Source organism: Podarcis melisellensis, assembly GCF_964234715.1.
Source record: "Podarcis melisellensis genome assembly, chromosome: 7".
In the NCBI taxonomy this organism is placed as follows: domain Eukaryota; kingdom Metazoa; phylum Chordata; class Lepidosauria; order Squamata; family Lacertidae; genus Podarcis; species Podarcis melisellensis.
In genome coordinates this window covers 48,699,460-48,723,505 of record NC_138539.1, presented here as the reverse complement: position 1 = coordinate 48,723,505, position 24,046 = coordinate 48,699,460, and the positions used below count along the sequence as shown (strand labels likewise).

Sequence of the window (24,046 nt, the reverse complement as noted above, 5' to 3'; positions counted from 1 at the left end):
TTAAGATTTATGAAAGCAGAAAAACTGTTGCACATCATCCACATTTTTTTAACAGTAGACCCATTGAAATTAAGGGACCTAACTTTGTCATGTTTATTAATTTCACTGGGTCTACTCTGAGTAAAACATAGTTGGCTGCCACTCCAGGGCTACATATAGTAAGAAGCTGCACATTGGTTTACATATTTTGAAAATAAGAAATTTTTTTAAGTAAAAGTAAAAAGGCTTGCATTTTGTGTAATGAATAAAATTAACATTTGTGTACTAACCTATACAGTCTGGATTTCTCTGAAAGCTGATTGATTGATTAATAAATAACAGGTCTTGTAGATCTTATGGGAAGAAGTTTGCCTCCTAGTTATATTAACAAAACAGTGCCAAAACTGCCATCTTTAACCAAATGGAAACTGTCTAGTCTGTCAGACAAAAGGCAGACCTTTTCTAAAGTTACAACACCCAATACCCATTGTATCCAAGAAGCATTTGAGAGTCTGACAGTGCAGTCCTAAGCAGGTTTACTCACGAGCACATTTCTCTTGAGTTAGTGATTGGATTGTCTGAAAACATTGATATTGAGCTTATGCGTATGGGTTTTTTTAAATTTCCATCTCACACGTTGAATCTTGACAAGAAGCATGTTCTGCTAAAGATAAGAACAATCCTCATATGTGCTGGAACATAAAATATACATATATACTCCAGGTTTCCTGAAGTGGCCATTACATTAACAGTTATATACAACAATGCATATAACTGCATAAAAATATTTATACAATTACGTTGCAGAAATGCTGAACTGCATTGGGCTATTATACATATTATACATATAATATACATATTTATTCCAATTTTCATATAATTAGCCGAGCTTCTTTAAAAATAATAGTACACAAGCCAGTTAGACGCAATAAATTCCAGCAAAGCTTCGTAGGGTTGTGACCCTAAAATTCTGGGTATAAATCTGTTTCAAACTCAGTTGGTCCTCTGAGATTCTCCCTAGCAAATGAATTTAGGATTGCAACCTGAGCCACTCTATGTGATTTTGCAGGCTGTAACCTGTAACTGTGTGACAAAATGGCTGAAAGCCCTATGCCTTCACACCATGGTTTCCCATTTAACCACTATTGATTCTGTGTGACTATCAAAAACTTTTGTTTTGAATAAAAACCAGTGCATACTGGTAGCTCAGAATCTCCACTCAAAACCTTGTCTATGTGTCTCTGTATACTGCATGGCTAGCCTGCATGGTTACTATTGGACCACTTCAGGATGCTGTTGGTATATAACACTGTTTTTGTAACTGTTTGCACTGCTAGCTGCTGCACTGAAGCAACCACACTGTTGTTGTCAAGGCAGTCAACCCTTGATGATTTAGATGGACCAGACCCTATTCCTAAAACAAGTGAGCGTGCGCGTCCTAGGCTTCGTAAAATGTACAGCATGGATATGTCCTCCTCATCTGCTGACAGTGGCAGTATGGTGTCAAGGTGCTTAACCCATGCATGCTTTGTTCATTCATTTACCCTGACCATTGTAAATTTTGGCACTGTGGATTTTGCCAGCGCAGGTGTGTTTTGTGTGTGTTTTGTATATGTAGGTGTGCATGAGTACTTAATAGAAGCATATTTGTCTTGTTTAGGCTCATACCAATATTTCTAATGGGGGGGCTTTCTGTCTTCTTAATAGCCCCCATTTGATCCTTATACTTTTGGTCTCAAGTTTTTAAATTAGATACCTATTTATTGATCCGTTCATTTTAGCTGAGAGCTTAGAATGCTGCCTTCAGCTCCTGGTTCAGATAGAATCCTGGTTAGCCTTAGCCACAGCAGCTAATATCATTGCTGGCCAAAAAATACCACACACACAAAAATCAAAAACCATAGGTAAGGCAGAAAGAGGCAATTAATTCTTAAGAGGAGAAAAGATGGGGAGGATATGACACATAACGCCATGGCCTGTTCCCAGTCTTTTAACTGTGGTTGAGTTTGTCTTCACTGGCTTAACATTGAAATTTAGCATAGAACATACTTCAGTGACACATCAGTGTTTCATTTGTGAAATAAGAAATTGACAAAATAATATTGTTCCCCCTGTTCTTGACAGTGAGGCTACCCAAATCACCATGCTGTATTCTCGTCAGGGGACAGCAGAAACTATTGAAGAAGTTGAAGGGGAGGAGCACGAAGAAGGAGGAGAAGAAGAAGAAGAAGAGGGGGTAGATGCTGCATCAAGGCAGGAACATGACATGGAAGTTTATTGCATAGATTCTGAAGGAGCTGCATATACTTCTGATACAGATATACCATCCTATTCTGGTTTGGATGGCATTGCTGAACCCCCTCCTTCCTACAGCAAAGCTGTGAGCTTGGAGCTTTTCCCCTTAGATAGTTCCCAAGATGGTTCCTCTGTCAAAAACCATATGATGGTGAGCCCAGATGAAAATCAGTCTGACAAACCAGAAGATTCTATACTTCCTCCTTTGACACATGAGCTTACTGCAAGTGAACTACTTCTAAACAAGTAAGAATCATAAAATAATTTCCCCACAGGCATGTAAAATAATGTGAACTCATTATGTTACAAAAAATTATATTGTAATGATGCTCAAGTCATTTAAGTGAATTTTAGTAAATTCACTGATGACCAGATCATTCTGATTACATTAGTTTTGTGCTGCTTCATGTGATGAATTCAGTTTATGGCACTTGTACCCTGGCCTTCCTTTCAGGAGATTACGGTAGCAGGGATGTGGTATTCAGTAGTCTCTCACCAGGGCACTGGCCATGGCTAGACCTGCTTACCTTCAAAAATAGAACTATGTCATGTGCTTTCAGATGAAGAAACTTTTGATAACATTTCCTTTACTTTTCATTAATGTAAGACAGAATTAGACTGATTTGCAACGGGGTTCAATGATTTTGCATACCATGAACATTGAGCAAGAACTTCATTAGAATTATTTAGTGGGCGGTGGTCATTTGCACATCGTAAAATTGTCACATGAAAGGCACAGTGATAGCCACACATGTATTTCACCATGGTGTATACCTGATGGGAAACTGCGGCTAATTGTGACATTCTATGACAAGTACACACCCCAAGAAACACAGTCAAAATAATATCTGAAGAAGTGTGCATGCACATGAAAGCTTATACCCAGAACAAACTTAATTGGTCTCTAAGGTGCTGCTGGACAATTTTCTATTTATTTCAACTGCGTCAGACCAACATGGCTACTTACCTGACCCAAGAAACAGATTGCATTTTAAAGGAAAAAAAACTGATTTGAAACTCTTTATATGCAAATATTCTAACTTTGGAAAAGGCCTGGATGCTGAACCTGATCTCTCAAAATATTTGGGTGACATTCTGAAACTTACTTTACATGTGCCCATGGGTTTCTGTACCAGGAGATATTTTGTTTCCTTTGAACACCTTCTTTTGAAATAAATATGTGGTTAATGGAACTCTATGCCTGACTTTTGATAGCCTGCACTTCAGGTGCAAAGCAGGGCTCATGAGGTGTCTGGCCTTATGAAATCTCTGAGGGCCAAATACAGGGTCTCCATTGGAGTGCTGCATTCAGCCTCCCAGGCCTGAGGTTCCTCACATCTCTAGTGTGGCTGGTAAAGAAACACATCTAAAGCTGGATATTGGAAACTTGTTTGCATGGTTCTTTGTTAAGTAGGAATATATTATTTGTTGTTACTTACAGATTATTCTGCAGTATTTAAAATATTGGCACATCAAGTTATGTGATCTAACTTTGTCCCCACAGAATGTTTCAAGATGAGGAACTGGATGAGTCAGAAAAATTCTACTCTACTCAGCCTCGTTTTTTGCTGCTAATTTATGCTTTGTATAATACCCTTGTGGCTCGTTCAGAAATGGTGTGTTTTTTTGTAATCATTCTTAATCACATGATCTCTGCCTCCATGATTACCCTTGTGCTTCCTATTCTTATATTCCTTTGGGCCATGCTTTCCGTCCCGAGGCCTAGCAAACGTTTTTGGATGACAGCTATAGTCTACACTGAGGTATGTTAATATTCTAATGATAATTTCTCATTTTTATGGAATGTTACCAAATTTTCAGTGATTAACTATTTTTCATCTTTCTCTTTTTTCTTTCTTTTTTGCACAGGTAACAATTGTTATAAAATATTTTTTCCAGTTTGGCTTCTTTCCTTGGAATAAGCAACTAGAACTAAACAAGGACAAGCCTTACCATCCTCCCAATATTATTGGTGTTGAGAAGAAAGAGGGTTATGTTCACTATGACCTCGTTCAACTACTTGCTTTGTTTTTTCATCGATCCATTTTAAAGGTATTTTGGAATTTTAAAATGTATTTTATTGTTTTTAACCTTAGATTTTTCTATAGAATGATGTGGCTGGCAGCATGCTGACTTTCCATCATATCTGAATTGCGGTTTCCAAATTATAAATATTAAGAGTCATGAAGACACTTATTAGACTAAATGAAATGTTTTCACTGCAAAATCAGATCTGAATATGATTAGTTAGCTGTCTTAATTTCTGATTTAAAGTTATAGCATGGATTGCTCATAAGCTTTTGTGAGCAAACAGCTCCACAGGAATATCTGTTGGTGCCCTTAAACCAACTTGAAAGAACCAAGACTTTAAAACTGATCTTTGTTGACCAGGGTTTAGCCCTAAAACTTGTTTACAATGCTGTTGCATGCCTTTTCAACCATAACTAGCTCCAAAAATATTGATGAGGGCTGTGGTATTGAAGAATGCTTGAACTAAAGTTCCTCTCATTTTAGAAGTTAAGTAATGAACCAGCACACAAAGTTAAAATGAAGTATTTCAGTAGCTTTATTCTTTAAATATGGTGCACAAGAGGTTAGTTGACTTGAAGATAAGAATGTATTCCATTAGCATGTGTATTTTATAAAGAGAAGGAATCCCAACAATAGCCAATTTTAAAATATAATTTTAAATATAATTGCTTAACTTTATCTATTTTTTTAGTGTCATGGATTGTGGGATGAAGATGATGGAGGAGACAACTGCAGCAGTAAAGGCGACTCTGATGATGAGTCAGTTGAGTCGGACAGGAGAGGTTCTGCTGGCTCTTTGACATCAGTCAATTTGGCAGCATCTGTTGAATCCATACATGTTCATTTCCCAGAGCAGCAGACTGCCATCCGTAGGAAAAGTTCAAGTAGTGGCTCACAGCTTTCTCACAGATCCAGCTTCTCCTCACACCGTTCAAAAAGAGGTATGCATTTGGTCCATGACCAAGACTCTAAAACAGAATGTGGCATTACACGTTGTACTTGCTTAGTCATTGATTTCTTGCCAGTGGCAGGAAACACCTTCTACTCTGAAGCAGCCACAGGGGAGACGGGAGAAGGAGACAGGGCAAGGCAAGGCAAGCAGAGAAGGCAAGTAAGGATACTTTAAATTAAAGGCTAGAACAAGTGAGAGAGGCTGAAGTGGGGGGAAAGCACACTGAGGCCCGAGGCAAGCGGAGAGATGATGATGAGGTTGGTCAGAAGGTGCAGGAGGAAAAATGGAAGGACTGCCAAGCTGCACAAGTGGGAGGGGAAAATGGGGCAGCTAGAAGACTCACAGAGGAAAAGAAAACTCACAAATATTGGAGGGAAAGATGTATGAACTGGACCAAGGATGAGAAATAATGGGAGCTTAAGAAATACGTGACTGTTTGGATGGAGTGAACTGAACTATGGGAGCTAAGATGGAGATGTTACCCAACCTGATCACTTCTACAGGCAATGGGAAACTACCTTTCAGATAACTATCAATGGAACTTTTTAGATCCTGCTTGTTCTTGCCCACTATTGTTTCAGCATGCCACAGTCTTCAAAGTTAAGACATCACAAGGAGCTGTGGTTTATTTAAAATCAGAATTTGATCTCCTCCTTACGGGTACAAAGGAGGAGATGGATTACATCTGAATCATGCCAAAACTCTGTGAATTGCTTTTCAGGGTAAACGGAGGTTTAAGATGGATGTATCACTTTGTAATTTCTCCCTCCAACTGTTTTCTCAGGAAGTACCAGCACACGGAACAGCAGTCAAAAAGGAAGCAGTGTGCTGAGCATAAAACAAAAATCAAGAAAAGAACTTCTCATGGACAAGCTGAGGGAACAACTTATCATAGCTAAGGCATTTACCATTAAAAAGTGAGCAATTAAAGTTTGTATCAGTTTAAATGAAATCAGGAATTGATTCTGCAATGCTTTGTGTAGGATTTTTAGAAGATTGCAATTCCATAAAAGGCTAATATCTGAAGGTTTAGTAACAAAGCACTATTCAATCCTGAGCCTCCAAGTAACAGTTTTACCAGTGCACCGATTCTCTTGGTTTGTCTTCATATTCTCCCACATTGTGTCTTTGTCCTTTTTCACTTGTCCTAAATGTTCTAGAGCAGGAGAGGGGAACCTTTTTCAACTTGAGGGCCACAGTCCCTTCTGAGCAACCTTCCAAGGGCCACATGTCAGCGGTGGGAAAGATCAGAAACAATATTTGGCAGAGCAAAACAATGGGCTTTCTACACACACATACACATTGTTCTTCATCTGAACAATCAAACTGCATTATAAAAGTTCAAGGACATATCCAAGTCAATCGAAAACACTCAATGAGGGTGTGAAGTACAATGGCTGTGGGGTGTGTGGCCTGGGGGAGAATACCAAGGACCGGCGAGAGGCCTGAGTCATTATCTGCATTCTCTACACCTAGGAATGGGCAAGAGCGCAATGCAAGCCAGAGCTTTAGGCTCACTTGGTTTTCTCCCTCATATGGGACCGAAGGGCCATCATGGTCCCCACGTCCGACTTCATGCATTTTGTAGTTATCTCTAAGCAAATGGATAAGTTCTTGGGAGTAGTAAATTAAACTGCATAGTTCTTTACATAAAGTTATTTGTAAGACTGTATTTTCTGTTATTTCAGGACCCTTCAGGTATATGTGCCCATCAAACAGTTTTTCTACAATCTTATCCACCCAGATTACAGTGCTGTGACTGATGTTTATGTCCTGATGTTCCTTGCTGATACTGTCGACTTCATTATCATTGTGTTTGGATTCTGGGCTTTTGGGGTATGTTATAAAGAATTTGATGTATTTGGAATTTTTTTGTCATAAATGACTATCTCTTATGACAAATGCTCCCTGTACCTTATTGCTCCTGTTTTTCTTTGCAGAAACACTCTGCAGCAGCAGATATCACCTCTTCATTATCAGAGGACCAAGTCCCAAGTGCATTCTTAGTGATGGTGCTAATTCAGTTTGGAACCATGGTAGTAGATCGGGCACTGTATCTAAGAAAGACTGTCATGGGAAAGGTCATCTTCCAGGTCATACTTGTTTTTGGTATACACTTTTGGATGTTCTTTATCTTGCCTGGAGTAACAGAAAGGTACGTGTTTAGGTTTTTGTTTTGTTTTTCTAAAAAAATATTATGCTATTAATTTAGCAGTGATTTAGTCTACTGCCTTTAAAATGTGATCAAAGTATGTGTGTCTATATTCATTTTCTCCCATCTATTTTATGTTGCAGGAAATTTAGCCAAAATATTGTTGCACAACTTTGGTATTTTGTGAAATGTGTTTATTTTGGCTTATCGGCATATCAGATACGTTGTGGCTACCCAACTCGTGTACTTGGCAATTTCCTCACAAAAAGTTACAATTATGTAAACCTCTTCTTATTTCAGGGGTGAGTATGGATATTTCTTTTCAGTCACACATTTATTTAGCTATAGTGACATTCATAAGCTGCCTTTACCCCCCAAATAGGGTCTTCAGGAGTGGCATACAACTTTTAATAGAGCTGCTGCATGACAGGAACATTTAAATCTCCTTTGTGCAGTCAAAGCAACTAGTCATGTTGGGTTAGAACCCATGAATGATCAGAAATGTAACTAATCTTTTAGAACTCCCAAAAGTTAACCAAAACAATTAAAAATCAGCACATAAATCACCTGAAATTTTAAATGCTACAACATACTTGATTTAATATTCTTCAGTTAAAACAGAACCTTCACCTGTGATTATTTCTCTTTGTCTAGATTCCGCTTGGTACCATTCTTAACTGAGCTGAGGGCAGTAATGGACTGGGTTTGGACAGATACCACATTAAGTCTCTCTAGCTGGATCTGTGTTGAAGATATTTATGCTCATATATTCATCCTAAAGTGCTGGCGAGAGTCTGAAAAAGTAAGATTTTTTAAAAAAAACAACCATTTATTTTCATTAAATGTTTTATGAGGGCATAGATCATAGTGTAAGATCTTGAAGAAGCACAAGATAGAAAATTCATATCTGAAAATCATGCCTTTATGCAAATCTATGATAGTATTGCTCTGCACAGTTCTATTCACCACATCTCATGAGAGAGATTGTGTAGGTGGGAAAAATTCAGAAAAGGGTAATCAAAAATGATTACGGGACTGGAGCAACTCCCTTATGAAAAGTTATAATAAGAAACTAAATTTTGGGTTGACTAGATGTTGGACTGGATGGGTTTGATCCAATAGGGATATTTTCTTTAAGAAAAATAAAATTATTTGCTTTTTTGTTTTATCATATCATCAAAGCATACTGTGTTACAGTCCTTTATTACACAGGATAATAAAGAAATATATATATGAATATCAATGATAACATAATTTATTTCTCCAATTTGTTTCACTGTTATAAACCTTAACCTTTACTCCCATTCTTCCCCTGGTTTCCTATCTGCTATCGTTTCAGTTGTGTTTTCTTACTATACTAAGTTGTTTTCATTACCTTACTTACACTATCTCACGTTGTAACCTCTACTGCTGAGTATTTTTTGTCAGCCTGTTACGATTATTTTCTTATTGCAATATCTTTCCATATAATCTATATACAATCTATTTGCCATGCTGACAAATTCTATATATTCTAATATTTTAAGGTGGCATTCTTCTCGTGATCGTACCAGTAAGATCCAATAGGGATCTTATGTTCTTACACTGATGGTGTTTCAAGTAGTTTTGTGCTCATCTAATTTTCTTTCAGGTACCTTCACATACAGTGGTGCCCCGCAAGACGAATGCCTCGCAAGATGAAAAACCCGCAAGACGAAAGGGTTTTTCGGTTTTTGCGTCGCTTCGCTAGACAATTTTCCCTATGGGCTTGCTTCGCAAGAAGAAAGCCCATAGGGAAATCTCCGGGGACCTCTTTTAAATGCTGGCGGTGGGGAGCAAAGCCTTTCCCCCCCCTCCGGCCTTCAGAAGAGGTCCAGGAAGGCTGGCGGGGGCCAAAAGGCTTTGCTCCCCACCGCCAGCATTTTAAAAGCGGTCCGGGATAGCAGGGAAGCGCTTCCCGCTATCCCGGACGGCTTTTGAAGACAGGCGGGGGGGAGCAAAGACTTTCGCCCCCCGCTGGCCTTCAGAAGAGGTCCTGGATTTTAAGATCGCCCGGGACAGGGGAGAAGTCTCCGCTGTCCCGGGAAGGCAGGCGGGGGGGGGAGCAAAGACTTTCGCCCCCCGCCGGCCTTCAGAAGAGGGCGGGGGCGAAAGTCTTTGCTCCCCCCGCCTGCCTTCAAAAGCCGTCGGGGAGAGAGGAGAATCGCCGCCCGCCAACATTTTAAGATCGCCCCGGACAGCAGAGAAGTCCTCCGCTGTCCCGGGGTTTAAAAAATGCTGGCGGGCGGCAGCGAAGGTTTCGCTGCCGCCCGCCAGCATTTTAAAATCGCCCCGGGACAGCGGAGAAGTCTCCGCTGTCCCGGGGGCTTTTAAAATGCTGGGGGCTGGCAGCGAAGCCTTCGCTGCCGCCTGCCAGCATTTTAAGATCGCCCGGGACAGGGGAGAAGTCTCCGCTGTCCCGGGAAGGCAGGCGGGGGGGGGGAGCAAAGACTTTCGCCCCCTGCCGGCCTTCAGAAGAGGTCGGGGGACAGACTGTCCCCGGACCTGGTCTGAAGGCGGTTTCCATAGGAACGCATTGATTGATTTTCAAAGCATTCCTATGGGAAACCGTGCTTCGCAAGACGAAAAACTCGCAAGACGAAAAGACTTGCGGAATGAATTAATTTTGTCTTGCGAGGCACCACTGTATAAATAGACAATTGTGTCTGCAAATGTAAACCTTGAATTGTATACACATATTTCAGAGATGGTTTAAAAGCTGACAAGAATTAAAACTGAAGGGTCCCAGAAAACGTTATTTCAGCTCTTCTTTTCAGAAGTCTTAAATTTAACAGTAGTTTAAAAAAACAACTAAGAATTTAGGACCAGGACATAAAAAGTTATAACAGCTGAACCTGGTTCAAATGCAATGGTCCAAAAAGTTCCTTATTTACTTACCTGAAACAGGAACTCTTAACCAAAAGCAGAACTGTTCAACATAAATTCATGTGAACTGCAGGAAATAGCTTCTAAATGGACCACTGCAACATTTCAACTATGGGTGCACTCCAGATCCATTAAAAGCATTTGAAATGTTGCCACTGACTTCAGTAGGAATTAGTTTGCAACTCTAATTTATTATTTTTGGCATGCAATCAGTATTTTGCATGCATTGTTAGCTTTTTTGAGCCAGTATAGGCCAATACTGCAAATTCCTGTATGTCCAGTTTATTTCCTTTTCGCTGTTTTTTTTTTTTTTTAAGATTACAGTAACCCCACCATCACCTTTTTATGAGTTATGGTGTCTAATTTAATAACTCCTCTCCCTCAACTGATAGACCCAGGGACTGTCTAAAGGCCTTTTCTCACAACTGCTTCTGGGCTTGTTGCCCAAAAAACAGCCTGTGTTGAATGTTAGCAGATATTGGTACATGCTGAACTAGAAATATACTACCATTGCCCTGTACTACCTTAGACTTTAGTATGCCACTGCAGACTCCAACATGTGGGTGGAATGCCAAAAGCTGAATTCACTGCATGGCAGAATATATTCAGGATGCACAAATGGTTGTTTCCTGTGGCTGCCATATGCTGAAGTGATTCTGAAAGTAAGAGCCAAAGCAATCACTGAAGGAAGAGCACAAAAAAACTGGCTAGAAATCTACCCAGATAGATTAAGAACTGCAAAGGGCTTTTTACATCAAACTCATTGCTATCCTATGCAAAACAAGTTGTGGTTTATGATGCCTTATGCTATTATACTAGGTACTTGGTTAGATGCTTCCAGCTCACTGTCTACCCCCATCCTTGAATGATAATGGTTTTCTTAAGGGTGACCAACCTATTCTGCAAGCTGCAGCCTTCTAATAACATTTAAATGATTAACTATGGATGGCAAGACAGGGGCTTATGGCTCCTTGAAATATGAAGTATATATATGGCTAAAATAAGTATACACTAAATTTTGGGAGATGCTTGTAACATATAGCATATATATATATATTTTAAAAATACTGAAATAAGGTTCTGAGTTTAGAAGATTGCTCATAAAATCCAAAAGTAAAATAATGTTTAAAAATTCTAGAAAAGCGCAATATAGTCTCCTAATGTTTTATATTGCTAATTACAGCGATATCCACAGCCAAGGGGCCAGAAGAAGAAGAAGGTTGTGAAATACGGAATGGGTGGCATGATTATCGTCTTGCTGATTTGCATCGTTTGGTTCCCTCTGCTCTTCATGTCTCTAATTAAATCTGTTGCAGGCGTCACAAATAAACCTCTTGATGTATCCATTACAATAACTTTAGGAGGTTATCAGGTACGAACAAGAAACTAAAATGTCATCTTTCCCTTCATCTGTTTCCTTTAAATACTAAACGTTCCTTATATAAATGTATGTCAGGAGTTGCCAGCCCAGTGCCCATGGCTGTGAAGGCCCTTACTGCTGGCCCTGGGTTTTTTCATTTAAAAAAACAAACCCCCAAGTCTCTTAGCCCTCCTAGAAGGCAAGATATGTGATTTCTGTGAAATAAGAGTGAGTGTGGGATGCCCACCTTTTATATTTTTCCTGGCACTGAGGAATTCTCCCAGTTGCTTGCAGTGTGTGTAAAATCAGTGTTCTGTAAGCTCCACAATTGGACCAGCCCTAAGGACATAGCTCGTTCAGAGAAGGTTGGCTGCCTCGATAAATGCCTTGAATTTTGATTCTTAAAAAAAAAAAAAATCCTGATTCTGTTATTAAACCAATTGTTCTTACTCTCCAGCCTATTTTTACTATGAGTGCTCAGCAGAGTCAACTAAAAAATATGACATCAACGGAATATAGCAGTTTCCTAAAGAGTTTTCGCTCTAATACAGTAAGTAATTTTATTTCTTTTAAGTGCCTGCTGAACTTTTAAGGTATCAAGTGATTTAGAAGTGCTTTGAAACAAACAAATAAACACAGTGAAGGCTGTAGTTCACAGCAACTGTAGTTGTAGTTTTAAAGCGACAAGAACTGAGACATTCTTTATGAGCGTTCTGTGAGGTAGATTCTCCATGTCATATTTCCAACTGATTTTATGATTAATAGAATTTTCATACTTTGTAATGGCAAAATACTGGGTGGAAAGCACTGGCATTAACTGTAGAGTTATTTCCATCTGCCATACCAGAATCTTTGTCGTGGCATAAAGCATGTCAAGCTTTAGGATGCTGCACTGACAAAAATGTGTTGCAGTTGTTTGCTCTTCCTGGGTGAAGTTTGCTGATTCAGCACTTCCCCTTGCATTCAGCTATTGCCCTAGTTATAGTACATAATATTTTCTCCAAACTGCCTCTCCCTCCATCTTTTTGTGGGCTACTGAAGAATGATACCAGCAACAAGTACCAAAAAGAATTTGAAGGCAAAGGAATAAAAGCTTCATCTTCCTCCTTTTCTTTTTTAGGCTGCTCTACAGTTTCTAGAAAACTATGGTAATGAAGATATAACAGTTGCACAGCTAGAAGGTAATTCAAATTCCTTATGGACTATCAGCCCTCCCAGCAGGAAAAAAATGATTGATGAGCTCAATGCAGAGAATGCTGAATTTTCTGTAGTTATTTCATGGAGTATTCAAAGGTAAGGCTTCATTGCTAAAATATAGTGTTATTGTTGATTGTCTAGTGACTGACACAATCCCTACATATCATCGTTTAGGGATCCCTTTGTCTAAGGTTCCCTGGCACTAGGAGCCAGCTAAAAGCCCCCCTGCCAAATCCATGAGCTCCCTGCAGAACACATACATTCTGGTACAATTGTGGTAAATCCGGATCACTTGTTTGTCATCTCTTAGAAAATGGAAAGAAGCAAGGACAAACGCCTCCCATCATGACATTCTAGGTGCAGCAAAATTATTAGCATCAAATGTTGCTTCAACAGGGGGCAGGGCAATTATTTTTGAACCATTGCAGTTACGGGTCCAGTGTACCTGAAGGAGCATCTTTACCCTCATTGTCCAGCCCGGACACTGAGGTCCAGTGCCAAGGGCCTTCTGGCGGTTCCCTCACTGTGAGAAGTGAGGTTACAGGGAACCAGGCAGAGGGCCTTCTTGGTAGTGGCGCCTGCACTGTGGAATGCCCTCCCATCAGATGTCAAGGCAATAAGCAACTACCTTACTTTTAAAAGACATCTAAAGGCAGCCCTGTTTAGGAAAGTTTTTAATGTTTAATGCTGCATTGTGTTTTTTTCGGTTGGGAGCTGCCCAGACTGGCTGGGGAAACTGAGCCAGATGGGTGGAGTATAAATAAATTATTATTATTATATTATTATTATAGGATTGAGTTGCCAATGGTCATGGAGCGGTAATTTGCCCAAAAGCAAATCTAATGCGGATTCACCCAATCTGAACTATCCTGACCAATGTACGGATTGGATTTGTTTCTGCTCTTGAATCTGCACATTGCTAGATCCTCCATTCATACCTCATACAGATCTCACGTGTTAAGACTGCCTCTGTGTCTACCTTGTTTTTTAAAAGGAGGTGCAGATGCCTTGTGGCTGTTTGGCCAGTAATTCCTGCAATTCCCTACAATGAAAAGAAAGAAAGTTCCCTAGGAGTAATGAATCCTGCCCTCCATATTCCTGTCTGTTGCAGAACTGGGGGTCTGCCAGAATTGGGTCTTGGCCTTCATTCCTAGTTCTCAAAGAAATATAACATAGTCTATCACCCAGTGAGAATGGCATTTTGAATACAGCAAAGTCAGAGCAATTGTACATTCATGAACTGTTGCACCACCTTACTCTTGTTCATACATTTTCTTAAAGAAACCTCTCCCTTGGAGCAAAAGCAGAAATAGCATCTGATAAACAGAGTCACAACCTACGAAAGCAAGCAAGAAAACTTATTGCTAAAATGATGGACAACCAAATTCAACCTGCACCTGTGTAAGTCATTTTCTATGCTTATTAATATATGTTGATTATTCTTATAAGCAGAGCTACAAATTACTGACTTGGGCAAAGAAAATTGCAATATTGCAACTCCTGTAAAAATGTGTTGAAACTGTTGCCTTATTTCCAAAGTGGCATTTTGTAGTTATTTCGATTTTCATTAAGATCACCTCATTTAACTATATTTATCCTTCTGCACTTTCTTATAATGAAGTGGGGAGGAGTCCTATCTACCATCTGCTGTGTGTGCATGCACATGCGCTACCAAACGAAGATGTTGATGTTGTCAGCTTTGGCAATTAGCTATTGGAGAAAGGCTGAATTATTGCAGGCCATAAGGACCTGATGAGGTGCTGAAGGGGAGAGAGGCAAAAGTAGAAAGGAAGGGAGATGCTGAGAAATGCATACAATAAGATGCAACCTGAAGCTCTCATGTGGCCCTCATTCTACCCTAAGTGGAGAATATTTAGTGGAGGCAGGGCTAGCTACTGACAGAAAAATACTGTAAATTCCATTAAAACAGAGCTTTCCAAACTGTCTTGCGACACACTAGTGTGTTGGTGTGTCATGTGAACACTTCTCCTGGGGCTGGAAAGGGGTTAGTTTAACCTTCAGTTTGCTAGTAAAACTGAATTACTCTTGTTGTGAAATAATGCATGTCTACAAACACCAACTTGAAAAGTTTGGAAAGCTCTGCATCTGATGCCGTGAAGAGTAATTCCCAGGTTTGACTGTGGTCTTGTTGTTTAGGACTTTCATGTTGTAAAAATTATATCCAAGGCAAATTTCAAATGACCTTGTATTGGTATTTATTTTTCTTTTGCAGAATACTGCATGAAGTGTATCCACGCTATATCAAGGCACCTAGTGATTCTGTTGCAAAACCCATAAAGCAGCTCTTGACAGGTATGGAGTGATCCACTGCTCATTTCTAACAGGAATATTATTTCATAATGCACTCTGATTCAGACACTTTATTGTCTAGATTGCATGACTGCCTGTATAGGGTGGGTACAGGAGCTGAAGCAAAATTCCTCAGATAACAGCTGGAATTAAGATAATTTGCACGAGATACTGACAAAATGGTTTGTTTGGTTTTTGTAGATGGAAAAAATGAAGACATCACTGTCTCACTGTCCAGGAATAATGAAACTGAGTGGTGGGTTCTAAACCAGACTAAAAAAACTCTAGGAGCAGGAAATACAAGTCTGGAACTTATTGTGTTCAGTGACAAAGTTAGCCCTCCTAGCCTGGGATTCTTGGCAGGCTATGGGTAAGCAACCATCTTCTACAAATATCATGTGAGGGGTTTTGCAGAGAAGCAGTTTAAAGAAGCCACCTTTGCACATGGTGACCTCTAACTCCTGGGAGGAAGAGGTGGCTTGGGCTGCCCTTGCCTCGCGAGGAGCTCTCCCCCTCCTCCTGCCAGAAGATGGGCTCTAGGGTGGGTCTTCTGAGGGTGGTGCTTTCCGGCACTTTTTGGTGTAGAAAAAAAAGCACTGGGTATCATTATATCTGCCAGAATGAGGGGCAGACCATGCTGATGGCTTCACTTGGCGGTATATTGTGGGTGAAACTGCCAGTGAGTCCCTCTGCCTCCAGCACGCCAAGGGACAAAACAAGATGCAGCTGAGTGAAACTGCAGTACAGCTTGTTCGTCCCTCCACTTCTTTAAGCTGCCTGGCTGAGGAGCGTGCGGCTGTCCTTGCCTCAGCCAAGCAGTTTTATGGAGCCCCTGAGCCAGCAGCAGGGTGGGGGCTCTGTTAAAGTGCTCCCACTCACCAGCTGAGGGAGCCCTGATCCTTCTCCTGCTTGTATGCTTGGGAGCAGGAGGCTTCACACTGCCCAGATGAAGTCTAACATTGCCTCTGGCTTGCGCAAGCTGGAGATGGGGGGTGGGTCCTCTGTTAGACTTCTCCCAGCAGAGTCAAGCCATCTCTTTTCCTTGGAGAAAGAGGCAGCCCCTCCATGCATTTGTGTGCCTTTGCCTGGGAGGGTGGGCTGCATCTTTCCTCCCGGGGTGAACAAGGAAAGTGGCACACAGGCAAAGGCAGCTACCGCCACCTGGTCCACTTTCAGGGAGTGGGGGGCAAGCAGGCTGCCTCTTTCTCGCCCACTGCCTGCGCTGGCAAAGGTAGAGAAAGCACTGCAAATGGAGCCTGTCCAGCTTAGTCGGCAGTGCCTCTTTCATCTTTGGACAGTGAGGGGAGGGCGAGCAGCCTCTTTCCTGGCAGAAAGAAGTAGTTCGCCTGCCTCAACACAGCAAAGACAACTCCCTCAGGTGTAATGGAGCCTCTGGCTTGGTGGCACCTTTAAACTTCTCCATTCAGGGGCAGGCAGCTGCCTGTCCCTCAATGGAGACAGTGGGGCTTGCTCAGCTGGAGGGTGGGAGCTTTTTTGCCTCCCAGCTGAGCAGCAGGCACCTTGGCCCTGGCCTGCGAGGCACTGGGGTAAAAGCACCTCAGCTCCCGCAGTGAGAGCTGAGGCAGTTTCACCCCATGCCTTGCCAGCTTGGGCCAAAACAACTTGTTTCAACATCACGGTGTATCGCCAAACTGCAATGTTTGGATGGTGATACATTGTGATGTTGAAATCCTAATATTGCCCAGCCCTGCTCCTAATCATTCAGCTTGCTAAGCCTTCATTTGACGAAACCATGTTGATACAGGCAGGCTACCACAATCCTAGATTTTAATGACTTTGTAAACATCTGGCATAAGTCTTCTATCCTTACCTTTACAGAAACTACATTCAAGCATGTGTCATAGTAGTTGCATATTCTTTCCCTGTTACTTGTGCCTCTGTCTTTCCATCACTTTCCTAAGTCTTTCTTTATGTTGTATACTTCCCTCAGGACAGGGACATTTCTTTTTGGTAAGGTAGGAAAGAAAAGTAATTTGGATGAATTAATCTATTAAAATGAAAGTGAATTATAAATTGGCTGTATTTTTATGTTTTTACAGTGGTGCCTCGCAAGACGGAAAACCCGCAAGACGAAAGGGTTTTCCGTTTGCGAGTTGCTTCGCAAGACGAATTTCCCTATGGGCTTGCTTCGCAAGAAGAAAGCCCATAGGGAAATCTCCGGGGACCTCTTTTAAATGGTGGCGGTGGGGAGCAAAGCCTTCCCCCCCCCGGCCTTCAGAAGAGGTCCAGGAAGGCCGGCAGGGGCCGAAAGGCTTTGCTCCCCACCGCCAGCATTTTAAAAGCGGTCTGGGATAGCAGGGAAGCGCTTCCCGCTATCCCAGACGGCTTTTGAAGGCAGACGGGGGGGAGCAAAAACTTTTGCCCCCCGCCGGCCTACAGAAGAGGTCCTGGACCTCTTCTGAAGGCTGGCGGGGGCGAAAGTCTTTGCTCCTCCCCGCCTGCCTTCCCGGGGGCTTTAAAATCACCCTGGGACAGCGGAGAAGTCCTCTGCTGTCCCGGGGTTTTTTAAAATGCTGGGGGTGGGAAGAAAAGCCCTTGTCCCCCCCCCCAGCCTTCAGAAGAGGTCGGGGGACAGACTGTCCCCGGACCTGGTCTGAAGGCGGTTTCCATAGGAACGCATTGATTGATTTTCAATGCATTCCTATGGGAAACCGTGCTTCGCAAGACGAAAAAACTTGCGGAACGAATTAATTTCATCTTGCGAGGCACCACTGTACTTTCTTCTCAGTATCCACATTTCATAATTCTGTGATTACATTTTAAATCTTTTCACATTTTAAAATATTGTTACCTTTCCCCCCCTTGTTTTGCAGCATCATGGGATTATATGCTTCAGTCGTCCTGGTAATAGGAAAATTTGTCCGTGAGTTCTTCAGTGGGATTTCCCACTCCATAATGTTTGAAGAGCTTCCCAATGTAGATCGCATCCTCAAATTGTGCACCGACATCTTCTTAGTGCGGGAGACTGGTGAACTGGAATTGGAAGAAGATTTATATGCCAAATTAATATTCCTGTACCGCTCCCCAGAGACTATGATCAAATGGACTAGAGAAAAAACAAATTGATCTTTTCGGGATTTGCATTATAATTCAAGATGACTTCAACTGGTTGTCGTTTTTTTAAAAAACAAAACAAAGCACAACATTCTCTTAAGAGGGAAGCCTTTTATAATTAGGTAGCAATGAATTTTCTGTTTGTGGAGTCCATTTGGCTCCCTAGAAATATATGCTGCCTTTCAAATCAAAGATGAAGAAAGCTAGCCTTTGTTTTCAAATACAACTCCTCTAACATCAGAGAAATCTGCTTTTCATTTTAGTGAACAAAACATTCTGCATCCATGTCTGACTTGGGCTTCAGCTCTCACTCTCAAGGGAAAAAGAAGGATATCACAGCTGAATTAATCAGATCCTCACTTATTCTGGAGTGGTGTGCAATATGCTGTTTTGCATCACTTTCAAGGGGCAGCAGTGATCTGAGGAGTCGTTAGAAAATCCAAGACAATGGATTACAGAGGGTGCTGAAGGCAACTTTGTTATGTGCATTTCTAGAAAACCAGATCTGCAGATGTACTTCTGGAAGGAAAAAAACTTCACTGACATTATCTTTAACTGCCTTATTTTATTTGAACAATTAACAGGAGGCATTGAAAACATCAGTGACTTTACTCAGGAAAATAAAAACTGTCAAAAGTTTAACTAGCGAATAATGATTATGGTGAAGTGTTGTAATATTTTGCTGGGCCAATTGCTCCCAAGTAGCCAGGTATTTTTTTAAATAAGCCAGTTGAACTTTATGATGCCTTTGGCTTGTTCAAATATAGTATGTTTGGCAAAACAAATTATCGTTTGTTTTAATATCTGAACTCAAGCCTCTCCAAAAACAATGGTTGGTTGGGAGCTGACGAACTCGCACCTGAAGCCACAGTTTAGAGCTGGTTTACAAACCACAGTGCGCGCCGACTGTGGTTTGCTGTTATGTCTGAATTCACAGACCATTGACAAACCACAGTTAGGGCCATTGCTCTGCTTTAAGAGGCTGCTGCACCATGGAAATTAGAATGGATTTAAGAAGCTTGAGTCTTGGCCAGCTGGGAAAGGACAAGCAGCTTTAAACTGTTGTATTACTGTTGTACATTGGAAAGGTCAAAACCATGGTGTGATTTTTTTTTAAACGGTGAATACCATTAATCATGGTTTTGCATTTCATTTGAACCCAGCCTTTGATTTCTTGGAAACATTTAAAGACAAAATAGGGGGAAGCATGTTGTAGGAAGCAAAAGAAAAAGATCACCCTATACAGACGTTTAAATGTAAACCATCTGACTTCTACCTAGTATTTCCTTCCAGTGTTTCAGGTATACAGAAATGTTAACATATGCAAATTCTCATTTTTATGTCCAGGATGTGTTTTTAAAGTTCCTAATTATGATAAAACATATATATAATGAGCTTGAAAAAAAGGGGCTTTTCTTAAATTATTGCTATTGGTGAACACCGGCTATTTAGCAGAGGACAGTGTAGCATGAACATTTAAGTGTTGCAATGTAATTTGCATTACATGGTTTAGAAAATGCAATTTCTCAGCAACAGAAAAATCACTGAATGGATAAGGTATGCTAAGGGGTTTTACTGTGCAGTTTTCACTCCATACTGACAAATAAAGCACATGCTGCAAAGTCATTTCAGAAGTATTTTTTCATATGCTTGTTTACATTGAATGAATTTTTTTTATAAACTGAAAGTGTCTACGTAGTGAGATTGTCAGTAATCATTGAACTATCATAACTATTTATTGTATTTGATAATGTTACAAGTCACTAGAAGGTAGATGGGAACTGAACAGGAAACTGTAAAATTACTTGCACATTTTAGTCTAGGGTGTATGTTAGGTAGAAGAAAATTGTGACATGACATGCCCACACAGTTGATCTGTTTCCATCAAAACATTGCTGGTATATTTCAATACTGTGAAAATTAGCATATTGACACTAGGAAGTGCACACCAAAATAAACCACTTTGGGATATTGCACCAATAAAACGCATGGTGACTCGACACATATTCAAATGTTATTATAATTTCCTAACAAAGCATAGTTAGTCTAGCTCTCCTTGTAAAAAAAAACATTGACGGAAGCAACATAAACAACGTCCTTTAAAGACTTAAATGAAGTGTTTACAAATACCGTATATGCAGACCCTAAACTTACACAAGATGAAAACTTGCATACATTAGACTTCACTTAGAAATCAGATGTTTCAGGGCCCTTTGTTCCCATTTTTTACACATTTTCCTCCCTTTACCCATGTAGCTAAATGCGCCTACTTCTTAAGGAGAACTCTGCATGTATCTGACAACGGCTGCAGTCCACAAAAGCTTGTGCCAGAAAGCTAACAAAAATATCATTTTCCTCTGCTACTATTTTACTGCAAGAGATTTAACATGGCTCCCCTATGGAATTAGAATCAAATTAGTAAGACAGAACCAATAGAGAAGCTGACTGGTATAGAATGGCCCTGCTAGATTTAGACAAAAGTCAGGCACCCCGTTTCCCCATTGCAGCCTACCTCACGTTTCCATGAATCTCGCAAGTAGGCCATGGAGGGAAGAGTTTGTCCCTGTTGTTTGCCCATCAGCAGCTAGTATCAAGGAGCACCTTGCTTTAGAATTGGGCAGTTGCATTTAGCTATCAAGAATTTGTCTAAATACTCCATTTTAAAGTTATCCAGAATGAGTGGCCATCACCTCATATTGGAGCTGCAAATTCTATGAGCTAATTATGTGTTATGTATGGCTGTCCTATTTCCATTCAATTTCATTGAATGGCTTCATGTTCCAGTACTAGGAAAGAGACGAAAACGTCTCTCTCCACTTTCTGCACACTATGCATGATTTTATAAGCCTCTCAAAACTTTCCCACTTTAGACATCTTTTTTCTAAAGTATAATGCCCCAGAAGGTGCTGCAGTTCCTGCTGACTTTGTAATTGTTAATATGTCTCTGCCTTCTTGACTTCTGCTAGTTATTTATTACTCCTCCATTCTCAAGCCATACTTGTCACTTTGGGCCAGTAATCATCATTTTAAAGGAAATGCTTCCCACTGAAATTGTAACAATACATGAAGATTTGTGCAGTCCTCAAATGCTATCTGCTAGGAAATAAAAGTCCTTTGTACATGTCCTGTGTCCTCAAGGTGCTGTGTCCCTCAGTACAGGACTGGACATAGAAAACAGCAGATTATTTGAATCTTCCAAAACTCTACTGCCTTTTTCTGATTAAAGCGATATAGGGCTCTAAGTAGCATGGTTGAGCTCTACACAACCACCAAAGCAGATTAAAGTCTTAAATCACATTTAAATCCTTACTGAATGAAAACTGTGTGTCTGATTATCTCTCCTGTACATGCATGTTATTTATAAAGCATAACTTTTTTCAAAGAATTAATTATATGTATCTTCTTCTTTTTTTAGAACAACGTTGTGATACATTACACCTAGGGATCGGCCTTGATTTGTACCAGGACCATGTCCTGGAACATGTGAAGTAATAAAGTACCTCCAGCTTTGTGCAGAGTGCTTTTCTCTTGCCACTGAGTAACCAACTGCAGTCTTTTCCATCACATTAGGATTAAAACTTTCATGACCAGGCAAATGGCATGGCATCCAAGTATGCCTGAGCCCTGGCGACTATTTCTTGAAGATAAGCACTATCCAATAATGGAAGTGTTTTTTCTGTTAGAGCAAGAACTTCTAGAAAGATGGCTCCAAGAATGGCTTAAGCTCATTTCCATGGTAAGGTTAAACACCATGAATGTCTGTGGGGATCATTACAAGTCAGTCAGCAAAAGTGATGAAGTGTGCTTTCTATCTGATACTACGAACCTTGGGGTGGAAATACAGCTATCTATCTAATGTACCTCTAGGACCCAGCCTCTCATTTAAACAAAAATCATGTACAAGGGAATCCCTACTTACACAGGGTGAGCACAAGTGGGGATTCCCCTGTTCCACCCTCTTTTGGTGATGAAAAAGGTGCATGCAAATGGCACACATGCAAGTGAGGAGGTGCCTGTACTTGAGCTGTGTAGGCACACTCAATAAGACTAATTGGAAAAGAGAATGTTGCACAGAATAGATTTTTAACAAAGCAGGAATGCCATGGTGTCTCAATTCTGGTAGTTATTGATCCATCCCACTTTCAACATCTTTCCTTGCAGCTAAAACTGTAAATACGTGTAAAAAGCTATGAATGCACTATGTCAAGCTATGGTTTAGTGATTGATTTTGTTGCCTGAAATGCAGTGTGAAAAAACAGTGGCAATGTGACTAGCAAAAAAAATGTTAAAATACTAATACCCTTTGTATAATGTAATTATGATATGAAAAGGCCTTTTTCTTGATTAAAGTTTCTTTTAACAATAATACTTCTCTGTTGCCATTTTTCAATCACTGATGTCATCAGCGCAGCAACAAAAATTTATGAGCACCAAAATTAGTTTTTTCCATGATCCCACCACTATGTCCAGAGTGAAAGGGACAGTGTTATTATGCTGGGCTTGAGTTCCAACATAAGTGTGTTAAGTGAGGTCCTTCCCTCCTCAGAAGCTCAGAAAAGGGATAGGAACTTATACCCAGTGCACTAAGGGCACTTATAGATGGCTGATAGTTTTGGGTGGGATTCAATCAGATATTTAGCAGATTCGGGACATGCAATTAAAGTTGATTTAGAGGTCTTGTGCAACAAATGTACTTCCCCAAAAGATTGTATTTTTTATCTATTTCATTAAATTTATATATTGCTTAACTGTAGTAAAAAAAAAAACCAACCTCCTAGTGGTTTACTTTTTGTGGTAAGTGAAGTATGGCATCATCATCATCATCATTTATTACTTATACCTCACCCATCTGGCTGGGCTTCCCCAGCCACTCTGGGCGGCTTTCACTGAATATTAAAAACAGTACCGCATCAGACATTAAAAACTTCCCTAAACAGCTGTTTTTTTAAAGTAAAATAGTTGTTTATTGCCTTGACATCTGCTGGGAGGGCATTCCACAGGGTGGGCGCCACTACCAAGAAGGCCCTCTGCCTTGTTCCCTGTAACCTCACTTCTCACAGCGAGGAAACCGCCAGAAGGCCCTCGGCGCTGGACCTCAGTGTCAGGGGTGGAGACGCTCCTTCAGGTATACAGGACCGAAGCCGTTTAGGTCTTTAAAGCAGTGTTTCCCAACCTTGGGCCTCCAGATGTTTTTGGCCTACAACTCCCATCATCCCTAGCTAGCAAGACCAGTGGTCAGGGATGATGGGAATTGTAGTTCAAAAACAGCTGGAGGCACAAGGTTGGGAAACACTGCTTTAAAGGTCAGCACCAACACTTTGAATTGTGCTCGGAAACGTACTGGGAGCCAATGAAGATCTTTCAGGACCGGTGTTATATGGTCTTGGCGGCTGCTCCCAGGCACCAGTCTAGCTGCCGCATTCTGGATTAATTGCAGTTTCTGAGTCACCTTCAAAGGTAGCCCCACGTAGAGCGCATTGCAGTAGTCCAAGCGGGAGCTAACTAGAGCATGCACCACCCTGGCAAGACAGTCTGCAGGCAGGTAGGGTCTTAGCCTATATTCCAGATGGAGCTGATAAACAGCTGCCCTGGCCAAAGAATTAACCTATGTCTCCATGAACAGCTGTGAGTCCAAAGGCCTCACTTGGTCCTTCAGGGGCACAGTTACCCCATTCAGGATAACGCTTCATTTGTTGCCTTCTTCCTTTTCAGCCAGGTAGTCCCTGTCTCTTCACCTTCATTCACCTTGTCCTTGCTCTCTCCAGAGATTTTCCAAGCTCACAGCACTTTT

The 24,046-nt window shown here is 40.9% G+C and overlaps 1 protein-coding gene across 5 annotated transcripts in view; it reads left to right on the top strand.

The window, feature by feature from the left end:
• The window catches only part of PIEZO2 (piezo type mechanosensitive ion channel component 2), a 203,334-nt gene extending 180,713 nt beyond the window's left edge, over window positions 1–22,621 (top strand). For 4 of the 5 annotated variants that reach the window (XM_081917968.1, XM_081917965.1, XM_081917966.1 and 1 more), the window contains 17 exons: window positions 1,317–1,487; window positions 2,104–2,520; window positions 3,779–4,037; window positions 4,144–4,326; window positions 4,997–5,246; window positions 6,042–6,174; window positions 6,946–7,093; window positions 7,198–7,412; window positions 7,553–7,711; window positions 8,064–8,211; window positions 11,497–11,685; window positions 12,131–12,223; window positions 12,794–12,966; window positions 14,152–14,271; window positions 15,104–15,183; window positions 15,382–15,550; window positions 18,015–22,621. In XM_081917968.1, coding sequence (XP_081774094.1) covers window positions 1,317–1,487; window positions 2,104–2,520; window positions 3,779–4,037; window positions 4,144–4,326; window positions 4,997–5,246; window positions 6,042–6,174; window positions 6,946–7,093; window positions 7,198–7,412; window positions 7,553–7,711; window positions 8,064–8,211; window positions 11,497–11,685; window positions 12,131–12,223; window positions 12,794–12,966; window positions 14,152–14,271; window positions 15,104–15,183; window positions 15,382–15,550; window positions 18,015–18,267 — 3,160 coding nt within the window. In that variant the 3' untranslated portion in view covers window positions 18,268–22,621. The remainder of the gene's footprint in view (window positions 1–1,316; window positions 1,488–2,103; window positions 2,521–3,778; window positions 4,038–4,143; window positions 4,327–4,996; window positions 5,247–6,041; window positions 6,175–6,945; window positions 7,094–7,197; window positions 7,413–7,552; window positions 7,712–8,063; window positions 8,212–11,496; window positions 11,686–12,130; window positions 12,224–12,793; window positions 12,967–14,151; window positions 14,272–15,103; window positions 15,184–15,381; window positions 15,551–18,014) is intronic. The other variant, XM_081917967.1, reaches the window with a different exon arrangement.
• Window positions 22,622–24,046: the final 1,425 nt, after the last annotated feature.